At 39.9% G+C, this 15,191-nt stretch overlaps 1 protein-coding gene across 8 annotated transcripts in view; it reads right to left on the reverse strand.

Annotated features, from left to right (window-relative positions):
* LOC104597236 (D-alanine-D-alanine ligase family) overlaps positions 1-15,191 on the reverse strand; it is a 129,749-nt gene that overhangs the window by 57,069 nt on the left and 57,489 nt on the right. For all 8 annotated transcript variants that reach the window (XR_016082475.1, XR_016082476.1, XR_016082477.1 and 5 more), the window contains 3 exons: positions 14,844-15,088; positions 6,977-7,045; positions 6,251-6,315 (listed from right to left, as the gene is read on the reverse strand). Coding sequence is in view for 5 of the 8 variants with exons in the window: in XM_010258681.3 (XP_010256983.1) it covers positions 6,251-6,315; positions 6,977-7,045; positions 14,844-15,088 (379 nt within the window). In the remaining 3 variants the exon portion in view is untranslated. The remainder of the gene's footprint in view (positions 1-6,250; positions 6,316-6,976; positions 7,046-14,843; positions 15,089-15,191) is intronic.

The raw sequence follows: 15,191 nt of genomic DNA on the forward strand, positions 1-15,191 counted from the left end.
AAAAGATTGGGCCATGTCAAGTGCTGAAACGGTTTGGTGACAATGCATATGAAATTGAGCGACCAACTGATTTGTCCATTCCACCTATTTTTAATGTAGCAGACCTCTTTGATTACCATAGAGATCTAGAACCAGCAAACAAGGTTGAGCAAGGACAAGCACAAAGGACCCATAATTCTAATGAGTTTGAACAAGTAGAGTGTGTAGAAAATGTTTGAGTCACCAACACTCGAAATGGGACCTATTTTAGGTTCTTGGTCAAGTGGAAAGGGAAACCAACAATTGAGAACTCTTCAATTAGTGAAGAGTTTATGAAGATAGATGGAGACATGTGCAATGTTGTTAAAATTGCTACTCGCACGGGGTCGAGCTCTTTTTAACCCAACGGGAATGATGAGGCCAAAAAAAAGAAAAAAAAAGTAAATGTATTATGTTTTGCATGCTTTTGTAGTAGGACTCCAAATTGTTGCTTTTGGGTAGCTTTGTTGACAGTTTGGGACCAGGGATATTTTTGTCATTTTATAATTCAGATTATGGTCAGGGCAGTTGGGTGCACATCTGTTGGGTTTTGGTCTCTTGGGTCTTTTTGTAACAAAAGTTATCTTTTGGGGGGCCATTGAAGTTAGTTTTGTTCTTATGGAGTTGCTTGTGAGAGGGAAACAATCTAGGGGTTTATGTGTAAATATTTTAATTGGCTTCTCCAGCAAGCCATTGGGTCTTATAAAAGAAAAGGGGGCTGTTTCTGGAGGGGCTTTCTTTTAGTTCTTTCTCTCTTGTTTGAGTTGTAGCTCATCCCCAGCTAGGGTTTTCAAGTATTGGGAGCTTGGTTTTGAAGAGTCGACCCATTTTGGCACCTTCCAATCCCTTTATCGCTGCGTATCCGCACGGGAGGCCAGCTTGCTGCCATTGTTACTGTAGCAGAATTGTTCCAGGAGGAGTTTTGCTTCAATTTCAGGTCTGAAATCCCTAAAAATCCAACTTGTTTTGTTATTTTCAACTTGGTGTTTCTTGTTCTTATTGTTGTACACCTGAGGTGTTGCATGTCATTTGTTTTCTGTCCACATCATGAAGTTATGTATTATTTCTCTTCTTAAACCCTGGATGCAGATATTAAAGAAATCCAGTGATATCACTTCCAACAATCTTAGGAGGAAACTTCAAGAGGTTCTACAATCTTTCCCTGGTCTATCCATCACTACAGACCATCTCTATTCTAATTGATGAAGTAAACTTCAACTATATGAGGACTCCATAGAATTCCTGGACCAACTAAAAACAGAAGGATTTCCTTGGGATGGAAGCACACAAGGATCTTCCAATGGAACCATTGAAGATGTAGATTCCACCAAGGCCGGAGGTAACTTCACAACATAGTGGAAGTTGAACCGTCAGAAAGCTGTAGCTTACCTTTTTGGTATTTAAAGGAAACCCAAAAAATACCTTCTTTTCTTATTCTTTCATTATCAATATTCAAATTTTTGCTGATATGCGTACAAGTGAGAAAGACAACTAAAAGAGCTTAAAATGCAATTTGGTGTGCTGCATCTTTTAGTTAAATGTAATTCGTCTTTTTGCATTTGGAGCATCTTTTTTAGGTTATTTGGCATAGACAGATGGAATCCTAGAAGCCTGAAGGACATTTTTGCTTGCTGGCCAGTTTTAGTAGGAAGCAAGAAAGCTAAATCTAGTCCTGTGTTCCTTTTGCAATCTGCTGGGAAATTTGGAAGGAGAGGAATAGAAGAATTTTTGAAGAGAATACAAACTCCAAGGATTTATGTTCACTCATTGGGAGAAGAATTTTGGACTGGATATTTATTATTCCAGAGTTCGCAGGAGCTTCAAGAGAATCATTTAGGGCAGAATCTTGGTCATCTTTGGAGTTGGTTTGGAGGGGCTGATGTATTTGTTTTTCTGTTGCATTTTAATTCTGTTGTTTATCTTTCCTTTGTTTGGTGATCTCTCATCACCTTATGTACTTCTTTCAGTTTAGTGAGTTTTCTTTTTATTTATCTTCAAAAAAACAAGTAAAAGAGGACAAATCCTCCAATCATCAATAGTGAATGCTATAAAAGTTACAAAAAATGTGAAGATTACATTAATTGATGCTTCATATTATCCTCCCAATCCTTAAAAACATTTAAAGAACCACAGCCCAATGTGATAAAGAACTAATAATCTTGCACTCCTTAAATCCAGCCAATGTTTTCAAATGGCATCAGAGATTGGTAGGGATTCATAGTGGATTGATCACCATCCTACTGAGTTCCCACGTGTGAATATGTTGTAGAGCAGAGAGTTCTTCTTCCATGGCTTGCCGCCACCCTGGGGAGGTAAGAGCTTCCTGGACAGTCTTGGGGATGGAAACAGATGAGAGTAATGATATAAAATTGCAATGTGAAGCAGAAAGGTGAGAAGTAGAAACATAGTGTGAAATGGGATGAGAAGTACAAGTACGTTTACCTTTCCGCGGAGCAATAGGAAGATCAAGATCTGAGGGAGAAGGAGCAGTAGCAGGATCTGTCGACAGGGGCTGAAGTGGAGGAGGGTCCGATGCACTTCTGCGGGTATACACTTGAGTGATTGGCGGCCTCTCAGTAGTAACAGGCATAGGATGTGCATCTGCAGTAGAAATAGGAGCTACGGGAAGGGTGTCCACAACAGGTACAGGAAGAGGAACCACAGAAGGAGAGGAAGAGGCCCCAGCATCTGAGAAGAACGGAACTAATTCAAAGAAGGTGACATCAGAGCACACAAACGATTTATGGGATTTAGGGTTATAACACTTATACCCTTTCTGAGTCCTCGAGTAGCCAAGAAATATACACTTAGTAGCTCGAGCAATCTAGCTTGTCTACCCCAAGCCTCAAGTGTTGAACAAAACAAACACAGCCAAAGACTCTTGGGGTGAGAGGAAATGGAGACAAAGTGGGAAACAACACGGAGAAAGGGGATTGACTTCCAAGGATTGACATGGGCATCCGATTGACAGGATGTGAGAACAGCATCACTCCAAAAAGGCTTTGAGACATTCATATTGATCATCAAGGATCGAGCAGTTTCAAGAAGATGTCGATTTTTCCGTTCAGCTACACTGTTCTGTTGTGGGGTGTAGGCACAAGAAGTTTGATGAATTATCCCATGATGTTCTAGGTATTGCTGAAATGGTGAGGAGTTGTATTCTTTGGCATTACCGGAGTGAAGAATTTTAATATGAACACCAAATTGAGTGCGTATTTCAGCATAAAATTTTTGAAAAATAGAGAACAATTTACTACGGTCTTTCATAAGATAAATCCATGTCATCCTTGAAAAGTCATCAACAAAGATTACAAAGTACTTATACCCATTGCATGACACCACTTTAATTGGACCCCATACATCAGAATGAACTAAAGAAAAAGGACTTGAGACACGACTATCAACTCTTGGACTAAATGAGACTCTATGATGTTTTCCCAATTGACATGCCTCACAATCTAACGATGAAAGATGACTCAAGGAAGGAACCAGCAACTTCAGAGTCTTGAGAGAAGGATGACTAAGTCTACAGTGCCATTAAAGAGGAGTAAGAGATGACTGAAAGGCTACTGGAGGGCCACCACCATCAATGTAATACAATCCACCTGCTTCATGCCCTCCACCAATCTTCCTCCCCGTCTTGAGATCCTAAAACACACAAGAAGAAGGATAGAAGGTTACAAAACAATTAAGAGACTTGGTTAATCTACCAATAGACATAAGGTTAAAAGGGAACTTAAGGACATACAAAACAGATGATAAAGACAAGGAGAGATCAACATCACTAACACCATAGATAGGAGATGTAGAACCATTAGCAAGTGTAACTGTTTGAGATGTGGAGCGAGAAAGGGAAGAAAATACATCAAGAGTCCCAGACATATGGTCCAAGGCTCCGGAGTCAATGATCCAGTGAGAGGCTTTGGAAGCTAAGCAAGCCATACCTGAATGGGCCAGTGTAGCGGTGTTCTGCTGAGATGTTTGAAGAAACTGCTCATATACTGCACGCGGTACACTCACCATTTCCTTCCCAGAAGCACAAGCAGATGTGGAGGGGATTGGGTCAGTTTGCTGGCTTTCAGTAATTGTGCCACTACTCTTAGTCATAGCATGGTTAGCCCAAGTGTTGGGTGGACCACACAAATCATAGCAGAAATTAACAGTGTGCCCCTCTAAACCACAATGTGTACACTTTCTCTGGGCATTACTCCTTCCTTTTCCACGACCTCCCCCTGAGTCCCGGCCTCCAATCCGGACACCAGCCCGGCTAAACATGTGACCACCACGGTTGCTTGGGAGTCCACTACTTCCACCACCACTTCTATTCCCACGACCACCCCCTTTAGTCACTACCAAACCAGATCTGTCAGAGGGAGAAGAATGTTCTACCGACTCAATGGATGTCCTCTTAAGATGGGCAAAAACTTCTTCAAGTGAGGGGAGAGCAGATCCCCCCAATATTTGTGCTTTGACAGGCTCATACTCAGCCTTCAAACCCACAAGAAATCTTGTCACATCAAGCTGCTCACATTGCTGTTGTTGGATTTGAACATATGATGTTAGAGAGTGATACACATTGAGCTCATTATGGATGTTCCTCAAACTTGCATAGTACTCTTCTAAGCTTTGACTCCCTTGCTTCAAATTGAAGTACTCTTGGTACAACTGATACATCCTAGTTGTATTGTCTTGTCCAGAGTACAGCTTCTTAGGATGATCCCAAATTTCCTTAGTTGTATCTAGGAACATGAAGTTCACACTAATCTTTGGTTCCATGCTGTTCCAGAGCCATGTCATTATATGTGCATCTTCTTGTTCCCAGTCACTGAACCCAAGGGAATCAGAGAGAGGTTTCTCCTCTCTCACATGTTTTACCTTCCTCTTGGCCTTCAAGAACACCTCCACAGATTTTGCCCAAGGTACATAATTCTCACCATTCAACTTGATGGATGTCATTTGAACACTTAGTCTGGAGAAAGCATGACACCTGTTTTGTTGTCATTCCGTCTTCAAATGAAACCATCTTAATTATTTCACCTTCAAATATACAACACAACCTCACACACTTTCACAAGACTTATCTCACTTATAACACCACCAACTCCAACTTCTTCAAATGCACATTACACACCACACACTAAGGCTGAAATCACTCAGTCATCACATCAAACACCTGGATTGCACACTGCAGAACCATTTACCATCAACACACTAAGGCTGAAATCACTCAGTCATTACATCGAACACTTGTTCTTCATACTGCAGAACTGATTACACACAAGGTCTAGGAGTCCACTTTTAAGTATTTAGAATCATAGACACACCAATCACCACGACACAATCACCACCACACCACTGCTGTCGTGAACTTCAGCAGTCGACAACTCTTCTTTCAGCACACATGAGGAAAAATGCAGAGGAACACGACTGATATGCATATCAGTCACACCAAGCTCCACAACAACCAACTTTTGAAGCAAAAAAAAAAAAAAAACATTCACAGTCCCTTACTTGAACACACGACAGCAGTGTTCATACCTGTCCACATTCAGCCCTCTTCGTACACTGAATAGAGGGTTTAGTATACCACTTCAACGACCACCACGACAGCAACCGGAGGCATTCTCACCTCCAGGCCCACAAAACAACAGCTCCTTTTCAGCCCCTTATCGAACCTCCACTCAGGTCAGCCGAAAAATGAAGATTACTGTGAGAGTTGGCGGCGAACCCAGAAAGAGAACAGCAGCAAGAAAGAATGAGAGTAAGAGAAAGGAGAATATAACCTTACTGCTCTGATACCATGTAAGTAAACCCTAGTAGATTCTAGGTCGAAGTAGAGAAGAAGAAAGAAAGGAGAAAGAAAGGAGAAAGAAAGAAGAAAGAAGAAGAAGAAAGTTCGGCCAGACTAGAAGAGAGTAAAAATTCTAACTCCCCTAGCCGACCCACTTGTATTTATTCAAAATCATAGAGTTACAAGAAAGACCATTTTATCCCTCATAGTAGATGGGACACATAACTTAAACTCAAATACAATAGACCCTTCACTCTCAAGCAGATAAACCAGAATGACCAAAATACCCCTGACTCGAGTATTCTAACATATATAAACATATATTGAACATATAACAAACAACCATCAAAAAGAAGGAAAAATGAAAACAACATCTGGTGAATATAAAACTAGCCACATCCATCATTTAATACTGTATCACATACTACTCAATTACCATACATGTCCAAGAGAAAGAGAAGTTGCAACTTTGTCCATACAAGTTCTGGAGGCCATTACACCAGGACCTGCAACATGTAAGCACAAATAGAAATGAAAAAAAAAAAAACATCAGGGTAAAAGTATATTCATGGGGCATTTGGAAATTATGATGCCTGGATATGGATATGGACACCAAAAGAGATCCAGGGAACAAGAATATGGCTCTCCATTTCCTAAGATCATGTACACACAGGTATGAATATGGATATCACATTTAATTGCTTATATATTGCATTTATATCTAGTTTTCGAAGCTAAGTTTCATTTCCCAATACTTATATGTTGTCAAATTCAACCAAAATCTAGAATGTATATAATTTTATAGTATGATTTGTTAATATATACCATGTTTCCAGGCTAAACAACAGTATTTTTTTATCAGCAATAATGTTGACAGTGTGAAGTATACTCCAGAAGTGACCATGTGGTTTCCAGCAACATATTGGATTTGTATCATGTTTGACATGGGTATGCTAAGCATGTAAACATATCCAGGTATCATAAGAAACCATGTGACTTTGAATCACTTCATTCAACCTATTTGAAGATTTTCTTAACATTCCAACAAAGCATCCATTTTGGATTAATTTTTGAATTCAATCACAAGGTAAACACCAAGGAGAAAGCATCTCATTCTACAGAGAATCCAGGCACTGACTACATGTATGTTTTGATAATTATAAAAACCTGTATAAGGTATGCCTTCTGCCTCCAGCATAGATTGAAGTGTGCCATCCTCACCAATACCTCCATGAACTGCTAGAAACAGTTGATAAACATCACAAGGGCAAAATACACTTTTACAATAAAATAAAAGAAAAAGGGAGGACAATAACATCTTATGAAAACAACATGAATCATAGCAGTGCAATCAAAATTTATCAAAGGTAAAATTCCAAGGAATAAGAAAATTAATTAAAAGAAATAACATGACCACTCTTAACAGAAAAATGGATCATTATTTGCTACCTTCTACAATAAAAGGCCTCTGGATACCATACCAACAAATGCTGGATATGAGATTGTTAAGATGTGCCGAATAGGGGTAGTTTAGTCTTCTTCTGTTTATTAAGTACCTTGCTTATGTGGCAGTGTTATTAGAGTTACTCTGCCCCACACTTAAGGGCATTTCTGTCTTTGTAAACATTATTAGAATCTAATATAGATTAAGGGGGTCGACTGGATGGGTTAACCATCAGATTTTCAACAGACCCTTCTTCTTCTTCTCCTCTTCCTGTTCGGACTACTGTAGCAGCAGTCGAAACATGGTATCAGAGCCATGCTCCTGACCTAAGTCAGTTGGTAAAGCACCTCAGCATTGTTCGTGACTCTTCACCTTCATTTCTGGTCAGTCGATGGAGAGAACTGGTTCGCCCTAGGTCAGAAACATTACAGCTTGTCTCTCTGCTGCGCATAACCTTCTTCAACAAGGAAAGTGACTTCAGCAGTGAATGGTTGATTGATATTCTCAAAGGAAGGTCGGTTCTCTCTTCTTCTAGTGTTACTTATATTTCTGGGTAGAAACCCTACAAGAAGCTGTTAGTATTGAGTAGAACCTAGAGAACTAGGTTCATTGTTGCCCTAGGAAGGGCTGTGTGTGTAGTAGCCGAATGGTGTAGGGCTGCTGTAAGTTGTTGAATGGTGTTAGGGCTGCTGTAAGTGGCCGAGTGGTGTAAGGTAGAAAGCAATGACCTTGCCGAACTCCTTGTGGTTGTGTAATGCCCTCTTAAGTGTGTTAAACAAGTCTGAACTGGGTGCAGCAGATTTGGCTGTGTTGTGGTGCTTGAGTGGTTGTAAGAGGGCCTCTACTTGTGATTAGTGAATGGTAAATTGATGCTTATGTGGGACGTAAGTGTGTGTGAAGTCAGTAGTAGTGTGAATAAGAACAAGTGTGTGCTTCCACTGTGGTGTTTAGAGGCTGCAATAGGTGCTGAAATATCAAACTGTGAACAACATCAATCAGCTTGTAGCTAAGAAGTAAAGTTAGAGACAACTGTGAAAGAGTACAATGGCAGCAATAGGAGATGGCTACAATGATCAGAAACCTAGTGTAGTAATTTCCTCCGACTACCTAGGGGTACAAATGACCTCAATTAAGCTAAATGGGGAGAACTATGTTCCATGGGCTAAATCAGTGGAAGTTTTTCTCAAGGCAAAGAAGAAAGTAAAGCATGTAAGAGATGAGAAGCCACCGGTTAACTCTCCAGGGTTTGATGATTGGGAACAAGAAGATGCTCAAATCATGACTTAGCTGTGGAATAGTATGGAACCCAAAATCAGTGCCAACTTCATGTTCCTTGATACGGCTAAGAATATAAGGGAGCATGCTAAGAAGCTATATTCTGGACAAGATAACACAACAAGAGTATATCAGCTGTATCAGGAGTACTTTGATCTACAACAAGGAACCAAAACACTAGAAGAGTACTATGCCTGCATGAAGAATATAAGGAAAGAACTCAATGTTTATCATCCCCTTACTCCAGATATTCAAGTTCAGCAACAGCAAAGGGAGCAGCTAGATGTTACAAGATTTTTAGTGGGGCTGAAGTCGGAATATGAACCAGTTAGAGCTCAAATATTGGGGGGCTCTACTCTTCCTACACTTGAGGAAGTATTCTCAAGACTTCGTAGAATTTCTTTGGGCCAGACAGAGAACCCCACACAGTATGATAGATCAGCACTTGTGACAGCTAGAGGTGGTGGACATAGTACAAGAGGGGGAGGTCATTCCAGAGGGGGCCGTGGCAATTCCATGATTGGTCGGGGTGGCCGTGATTCAGGGGGAGGCCGTGGCAGAGGAAAAAATAACTCTACAAGGAAGTGTACTCATTGTGGTAGGGATGGACACACAGTGAATTTCTGTTATGACCTACATGGCCCTCCCTTTAAATGGGCTAATCATGCTGTAGCAGGCGAGGTTGCTATTAGTGACAGTAAACTAGCAAACCGAACACCTCCCACATCTACATCTACTTCTGGGAGGGAGATGGTGAGTGTTCCGCGTGATGAGTATGAACGGTTCCTTCAAACTACTTCACAGCATACCACTGCCACATATGCCCAATCAGGTATTGCTTGCATGTCATCTAAAACTCCTTCCTGGATTATTGACTCTGGAGCCTCAGATCATATGACCGGGACTCCAGGTGTGTTCTCTTCTCTTTCTGAAACCTCCACATCACAAACTGTTACACTTGCCAATGGGTCCTCATCTCCCATCTGTGGTGTTGGTAATGTTGACTTGGCTTCTGTCCCCTTATCATCTGTTTTATATGTACCTAAGTTTCCATTCAATCTTATGTCCGTTAGTAAAATAACCAAAGCTCTTAACTGTTATGTTACCTTCTTTCCTTCCACTTGTGTTTTTCAGGATCTCAAGACGGGGAAGAAGATTGGTGGGGGGCATGAAGCTGGTGGATTGTATTATCTTGACGGTGGTGGATCTTCAATTGCACTTCAGACTTCCCTTACTCCTCTACAATGGCATTGCCGACTGGGACATCCATCTCTCAAGGTTCTCAAGATGTTGGTTCCATCATTGAGTCAGTTGTTAGTTTTACAATGTGAGTCATGTCAGTTTGTTTAACACCGTCGTGTGTCCTTCAGTCCAAGAGTGAGAGTCGTATGTTGAGTCATTTTTCTTTGGTTCATTCAGATGTTTGGGGTCCAATCAAAATAGTCTTATAATGGGTACAAGTATTTTGTCTCCTTTATTGATGATTGTTCAAGAATGACATGGATTTACTTAATGAAAGAAAGAAGTGAATTATTTTCCATTTTTCAAAAATTCCATGCTGAAATACGGACACAATTTGGTGTTCCAATCAAAGTTCTCCGTTCAGATAATGGTCGTGAATACTTTCTTACTGCATTTCAACAGTATTTAGAACAGCATGGCATTATTCATCAGACCTCGTGTGCTTTCACCCCTCAACAAAATGGGGTGGCTGAACGGAAGAATCGTCATCTTCTTGAAATTGCTCGGTCTATGCTTCACCACATGAATGTTCCTAAACGGTTTTGGAGTGATGTTGTACTCACTGCATGTTTTCTCATTAATCGGATGCCCTCTTTTATTCTTCATGGTCGGTCCCCCTTCTCCATCTTGTTTCCCACTTTATCTCCGTTTCCATTAGCTCCTCGTGTCTTTGGTTGTGTGTGCTTTGTTCATAATCTGAGTCCTGGAATAGACAAGCTAGATGCACACTCAATTAAATGTGTCTTCCTTGGCTACTCTCGGACTCAAAAAGGGTACAAGTGTTATAATCCCATTGCCCGAAAGTGCTATGTCTGCCCTGATGTCACCTTTTTTGAGTTTGTCCCCTTCTTCTCCAGTCATGAAGCACCCTTGTCCTCACCCTTACCTCCTCTTCCTCTTCCTGTCAGTGATTCAGTTCCAGAGGCTGTTGTTGGAGTAGACTCATCCTCATCCAGTGCAGGTCACCACTGAACGATCACCGATCCGACAAGTGTATACACGTCGAACAACACCGGCCCCTCCTCCTGCTTCTACCTCATCTGCGGATCCTCTCATGGCTCCTATTGCTAAACCTTCAGATCTTGACCTACCCATTGCCTTACAGAAAGGTAAACGTAGTTCTACACTCCATCCCATTTCCAATTTTGTTTCATTATCTCGTCTTTCTACCTCACATCGCCAGTTTGTTTCACTTTTGTCTTCTATTTCCATACCTAACAATGTTCAAGAAGCTCTTAGTTCACCTGGATGGCGGCGGGCAATGGAGGAGGAACTTTCTGCTCTTCAACATACTCAAACGTGGGAACTTACTACTCTACCACCTGGGAAGCATGCTGTGGGCTGTAAATGGGTGTATACTGTGAAATACTTACCAGATGGTAGTGTGGAGCGTCTGAAGGCCAGACTTGTTGCTAAAGGTTACTCACAGTTGTATGGTGTGGACTACATGGAGACATTCTCTCCGGTGGCTAAAATTGGTTCCGTTCGTGTCCTAATTTCCTTGGCAGTTATGTATGATTGGCCTCTCCTTCAACTTGACATAAAGAATGCCTTCCTCCATGGTGATCTAGTGGAGGAGGTATATATGGAGCAACCACCTGGGTTTGTTGCTCAGGGGGAGGGTGGTAAGGTGTGCAAGCTGAAGAAAGCAATTTATGGGTTGAAGCAATCTCCACGTGCTTGGTTTGGGAAGTTCAGCGAAGTGGTAAAGAGTTTTAGAATGAAGCAATGCCAGGTTGATCACTCAGTGTTCAGCTATGACTCAGAAGCTGGGAAGATTTTATTAGTGGTCTATGTGAATGATATTGTCATCACTGGTAGTGATAAATTGGGGATTGGCAAACTAAAGGTATTTCTGCAAAATCATTTTCAAACAAAGGACCTTGGAACATTAAAGTATTTCTTGGGAATAGAGGTTGTCAGGTCAAAACAAGGTGTGAATCTGTGCCAAAGGAAATATGTCCTTGATCTATTGGAAGAAACAGGACTGTTAGGTGCAAAACCGGCTGAGACCCCTATGGAACCAAATGTTAAGTTGAGCAGTGATACAGGAGAAGTATTTGAAGATCCTGGAAGGTATAGACAACTAGTGGGAAAGCTGAACTATCTGACTATCACGAGACCCGACATCTCCTTTGCAGTCAATGTGGTGAGCCAATTCATGCAGAACCCTCGTATACCTCACTGGGATGCAGTCCTTAGAATTGTGAGGTATCTGAAAGGAGCTCCAGGCCGTGGGCTATTGTATAAACCAGAAGGAAAACTTGAAGTAGTTGGGTATACAGATGCAGACTGGGCAGGCTCAGTGAGTAACAGAAGATCTACTACAGGCTATTGCACATTTCTGGGAGGAAATCTTGTGACATGGAAGAGTAAAAAGTAGACGGTTGTAGCCAGAAGCAGTGCTGAAGCCGAACATAGGGCCATGGCTCACACTACCTGTGAATTAGTGTGGCTGAGGAATCTCCTACAAGAAATTGGGTTTCACATGGATAAACCTATGAAATTGTACTGTGACAACCAAGTTGCACTCCATATCTCTTCCAATCCTGTCTTTCATGAGAGAACAAAGCACATAGAGGTTGATTGCCACTTTGTGAGAGAGAAGGTTCTTGCCGGAGAGATAAACACAGAACATGTGGGCTCCAATGACCAGTGGGCAGATTTGTTTACAAAAGCTCTAAGCTCAGGGAAAGTGAACTATCTATGTAACAAGCTGGGATTATATGAAATATATTCTCCAGCTTGAGGGGGAGTGTTAAGATGTGCCGAATAGGGGTAGTTTAGTCTTCTTCTGTTTATTAAGTAACTTGCTTATGTGGCAGTGTTATTAGAGTTACTCTGCCCCACACTTAAGTAAGGGCATTTCTGTCTTTGTAAACATTATTAGAATCTAATATAGATTAAGGGGGTCGACTGGATGGATTAACCATCAAATTTTCGACAGACCTTCTTCTTCTTCTTCTTCTTCTTCTTCTTCTTCTTCTTCTCCTCTTCCTGTTCGGACTACTGTAGCAGCAGTCGAAACAGAGTTGATTCTTGCAAATTATAGCAGGAAAAATATAGACTAAAAGCCCTAGATGTAAGCTTTAAGTCGCCTTTCCATCCAAGTTTAGCGTTGTCCTTTTATGACCCTTTGTTTCTCTTAGATCAACAGCTCAGAATAACTTATAGTGAAGAGAGTCTATCCCCCCTCCCTTGTTGGATATAAGATGATTCTTGCAATTATATATTAAAAAGCTTAGAATGTAAGCACCAAATCATTTCAGTTGAAGATTAGGATTGACCTTTTATGATCCTTTGGTTTTCACAGATCAACAGTTCAGAATTGAGGGTCTATTCCCTCCCTCCCTCCCTCCCTCTTTCCTTCTCTTTTTTATCTCTTTTTTACTGATCTATGACAGAAGATACTACCAAAGCCAAAAGACTGAAGTTTGTTTACCTCATAAACAAATAAACCTATTGTGAAGTCATAAAACTTTTGTCAATTGGCGCATACATAGGAAGTAACCTGAGGTCCATGGAATTTTGGGACCCTGCTGGTTAGAGATTCAGTGAGAAAAGATTCTTGGAAATAGTGTTGCACAACAGGAAATGATTCTTGGAAACCCATGCTTCTACTCCATTACTCATGAATTTCTTGTAATAAGGGAGCAAACAAATAGAAATGCCAAAAACTTAAGAGAGATATAAACATGCTAAAAAATAAGGTATGAAATCAGTAAGAGAACCTGAACTTTAGATGTATGATGAATTCTATAAGTTATTAAATTAAGATCTAAATCATGTCAAATGGATAAAAAGTGAAGATCAATGAGCTGTAGCAAAGAATAAGGAGATTAAAAAGCGGTGACTTTATTTTCAGATATTATTAAATGAATATCATGTTAAGAACTTAGGATCTTTATGGAAAGTAAGAACATAAAGTAATTCGTAAAATTGTGCTTTAGAAGTTGAGGAAGCCCTAAAAAACGAAGGTGATGGCTTTGTAGTAAAAGATTGGAAGTACATACTACATAGGTGAGATGGGCTTATGATGGTTAACAGCATTGTTTAATATGATTATTAATTCGAAAAAAAAAAAAGTCTAATCAGGAAAAAGAAATGTTCCCTATATATAAAAGCAAGAGGATAAACAAATTTTCACGAATTAGCATAGGATTCAGCTTATAAGACATGCTATGAAACTCTTGGAAATGAAGATTGAACTGACTAAGACATAAAAATAGCATTTCAAAAAACCATTTTACTTCATGCCAGCAATATCAATTATGGAAGCTGTCTTTTACTTAGGAGATCAGTAGAAAAATGTAGAAAATGATCTCCAACTCTCCACATGGTATTTATTGGTTCCTGGTTGATTTTATGAAAGAAAGGAAGATTGAACTGACTAAGACATAAAAATAGCATTTCAAAAAACCATTTTACTTCATGCCAGCAATATCAATTATGGAAGCTGTCTTTTACTTAGGAGATCAGTAGAAAAATTTAGAAAATGATCTCCAACTCTCCATATGGTATTTATTGGTTCCTGGTTGGTTTTATGAAAGAAAGGAGCTTCAAGTAGGTATATTGATATCATTAGGTACATGCATGAAGATGTAATAATAAATGTTAATAAGAAAGACGAGAGTTTACAATCACAATGGTTTGTACCAAAGACAAGTGCAAGTCCATGTTCTTTTGTATTAATTAGGGATGAACTAACTAAAACTTATAGAGGTACCACAGTGTATATTATTTGTTGATGATAGAATATTGATTAATAAGACTAAATATGGACTAAATGCAAAGCTAAAACAATGGAGAGATCTTTTAGAATCAAAAGGTTTTACATGAGTCAGACTTGACAGAATACATGCTTAAAATATTCTGTAATAATGCAGATGACATTTGAGAAACCAAACCTCAAATTGTTGTATTCATGCATATTGAACATAAATATACATTCTTGTTTACTAGAATTAACCCTACATGAACAATATAGGCCCAATTTCCCACTTCACCGGTATATCGAAACAAATAAGAAAGGAAGAAAGAACGGTTCATGTATTATATGGTTCAAAATTAAACCTGCAATAAACACTGTTGCTTGGACATCCTTGGCTAGCTTAATCCACTGCTCTAGTGAAATTTTCCGAGGCAGATCATTAGCTATATCAAATCCCATAAACCAATTGTTCTTGTTCAAACCTTCCATAATATCAATCATCACTTGATCCCGCAAGATAGATGTTAATGCAGCCCTAGCTGGTTCAATTGCCTCTATACATGCAGCAAGAACTTCCTCTGTTGTATGTCGTAGCACAAGAGAATAACTGTAGAGTAGAGCAAAAATTGAGACTCATTGAACAAAGAATGAAAATAAGTTGAGCCTCATTGCTTTACATATATGTAAAGCAAATTCTATTAGTATTAGAT

This window comes from Nelumbo nucifera, chromosome 2, assembly GCF_055504915.1.
Source record: "Nelumbo nucifera cultivar China Antique chromosome 2, China Antique-T2T, whole genome shotgun sequence".
Classification (NCBI taxonomy): Eukaryota; Viridiplantae; Streptophyta; class Magnoliopsida; order Proteales; family Nelumbonaceae; genus Nelumbo; species Nelumbo nucifera.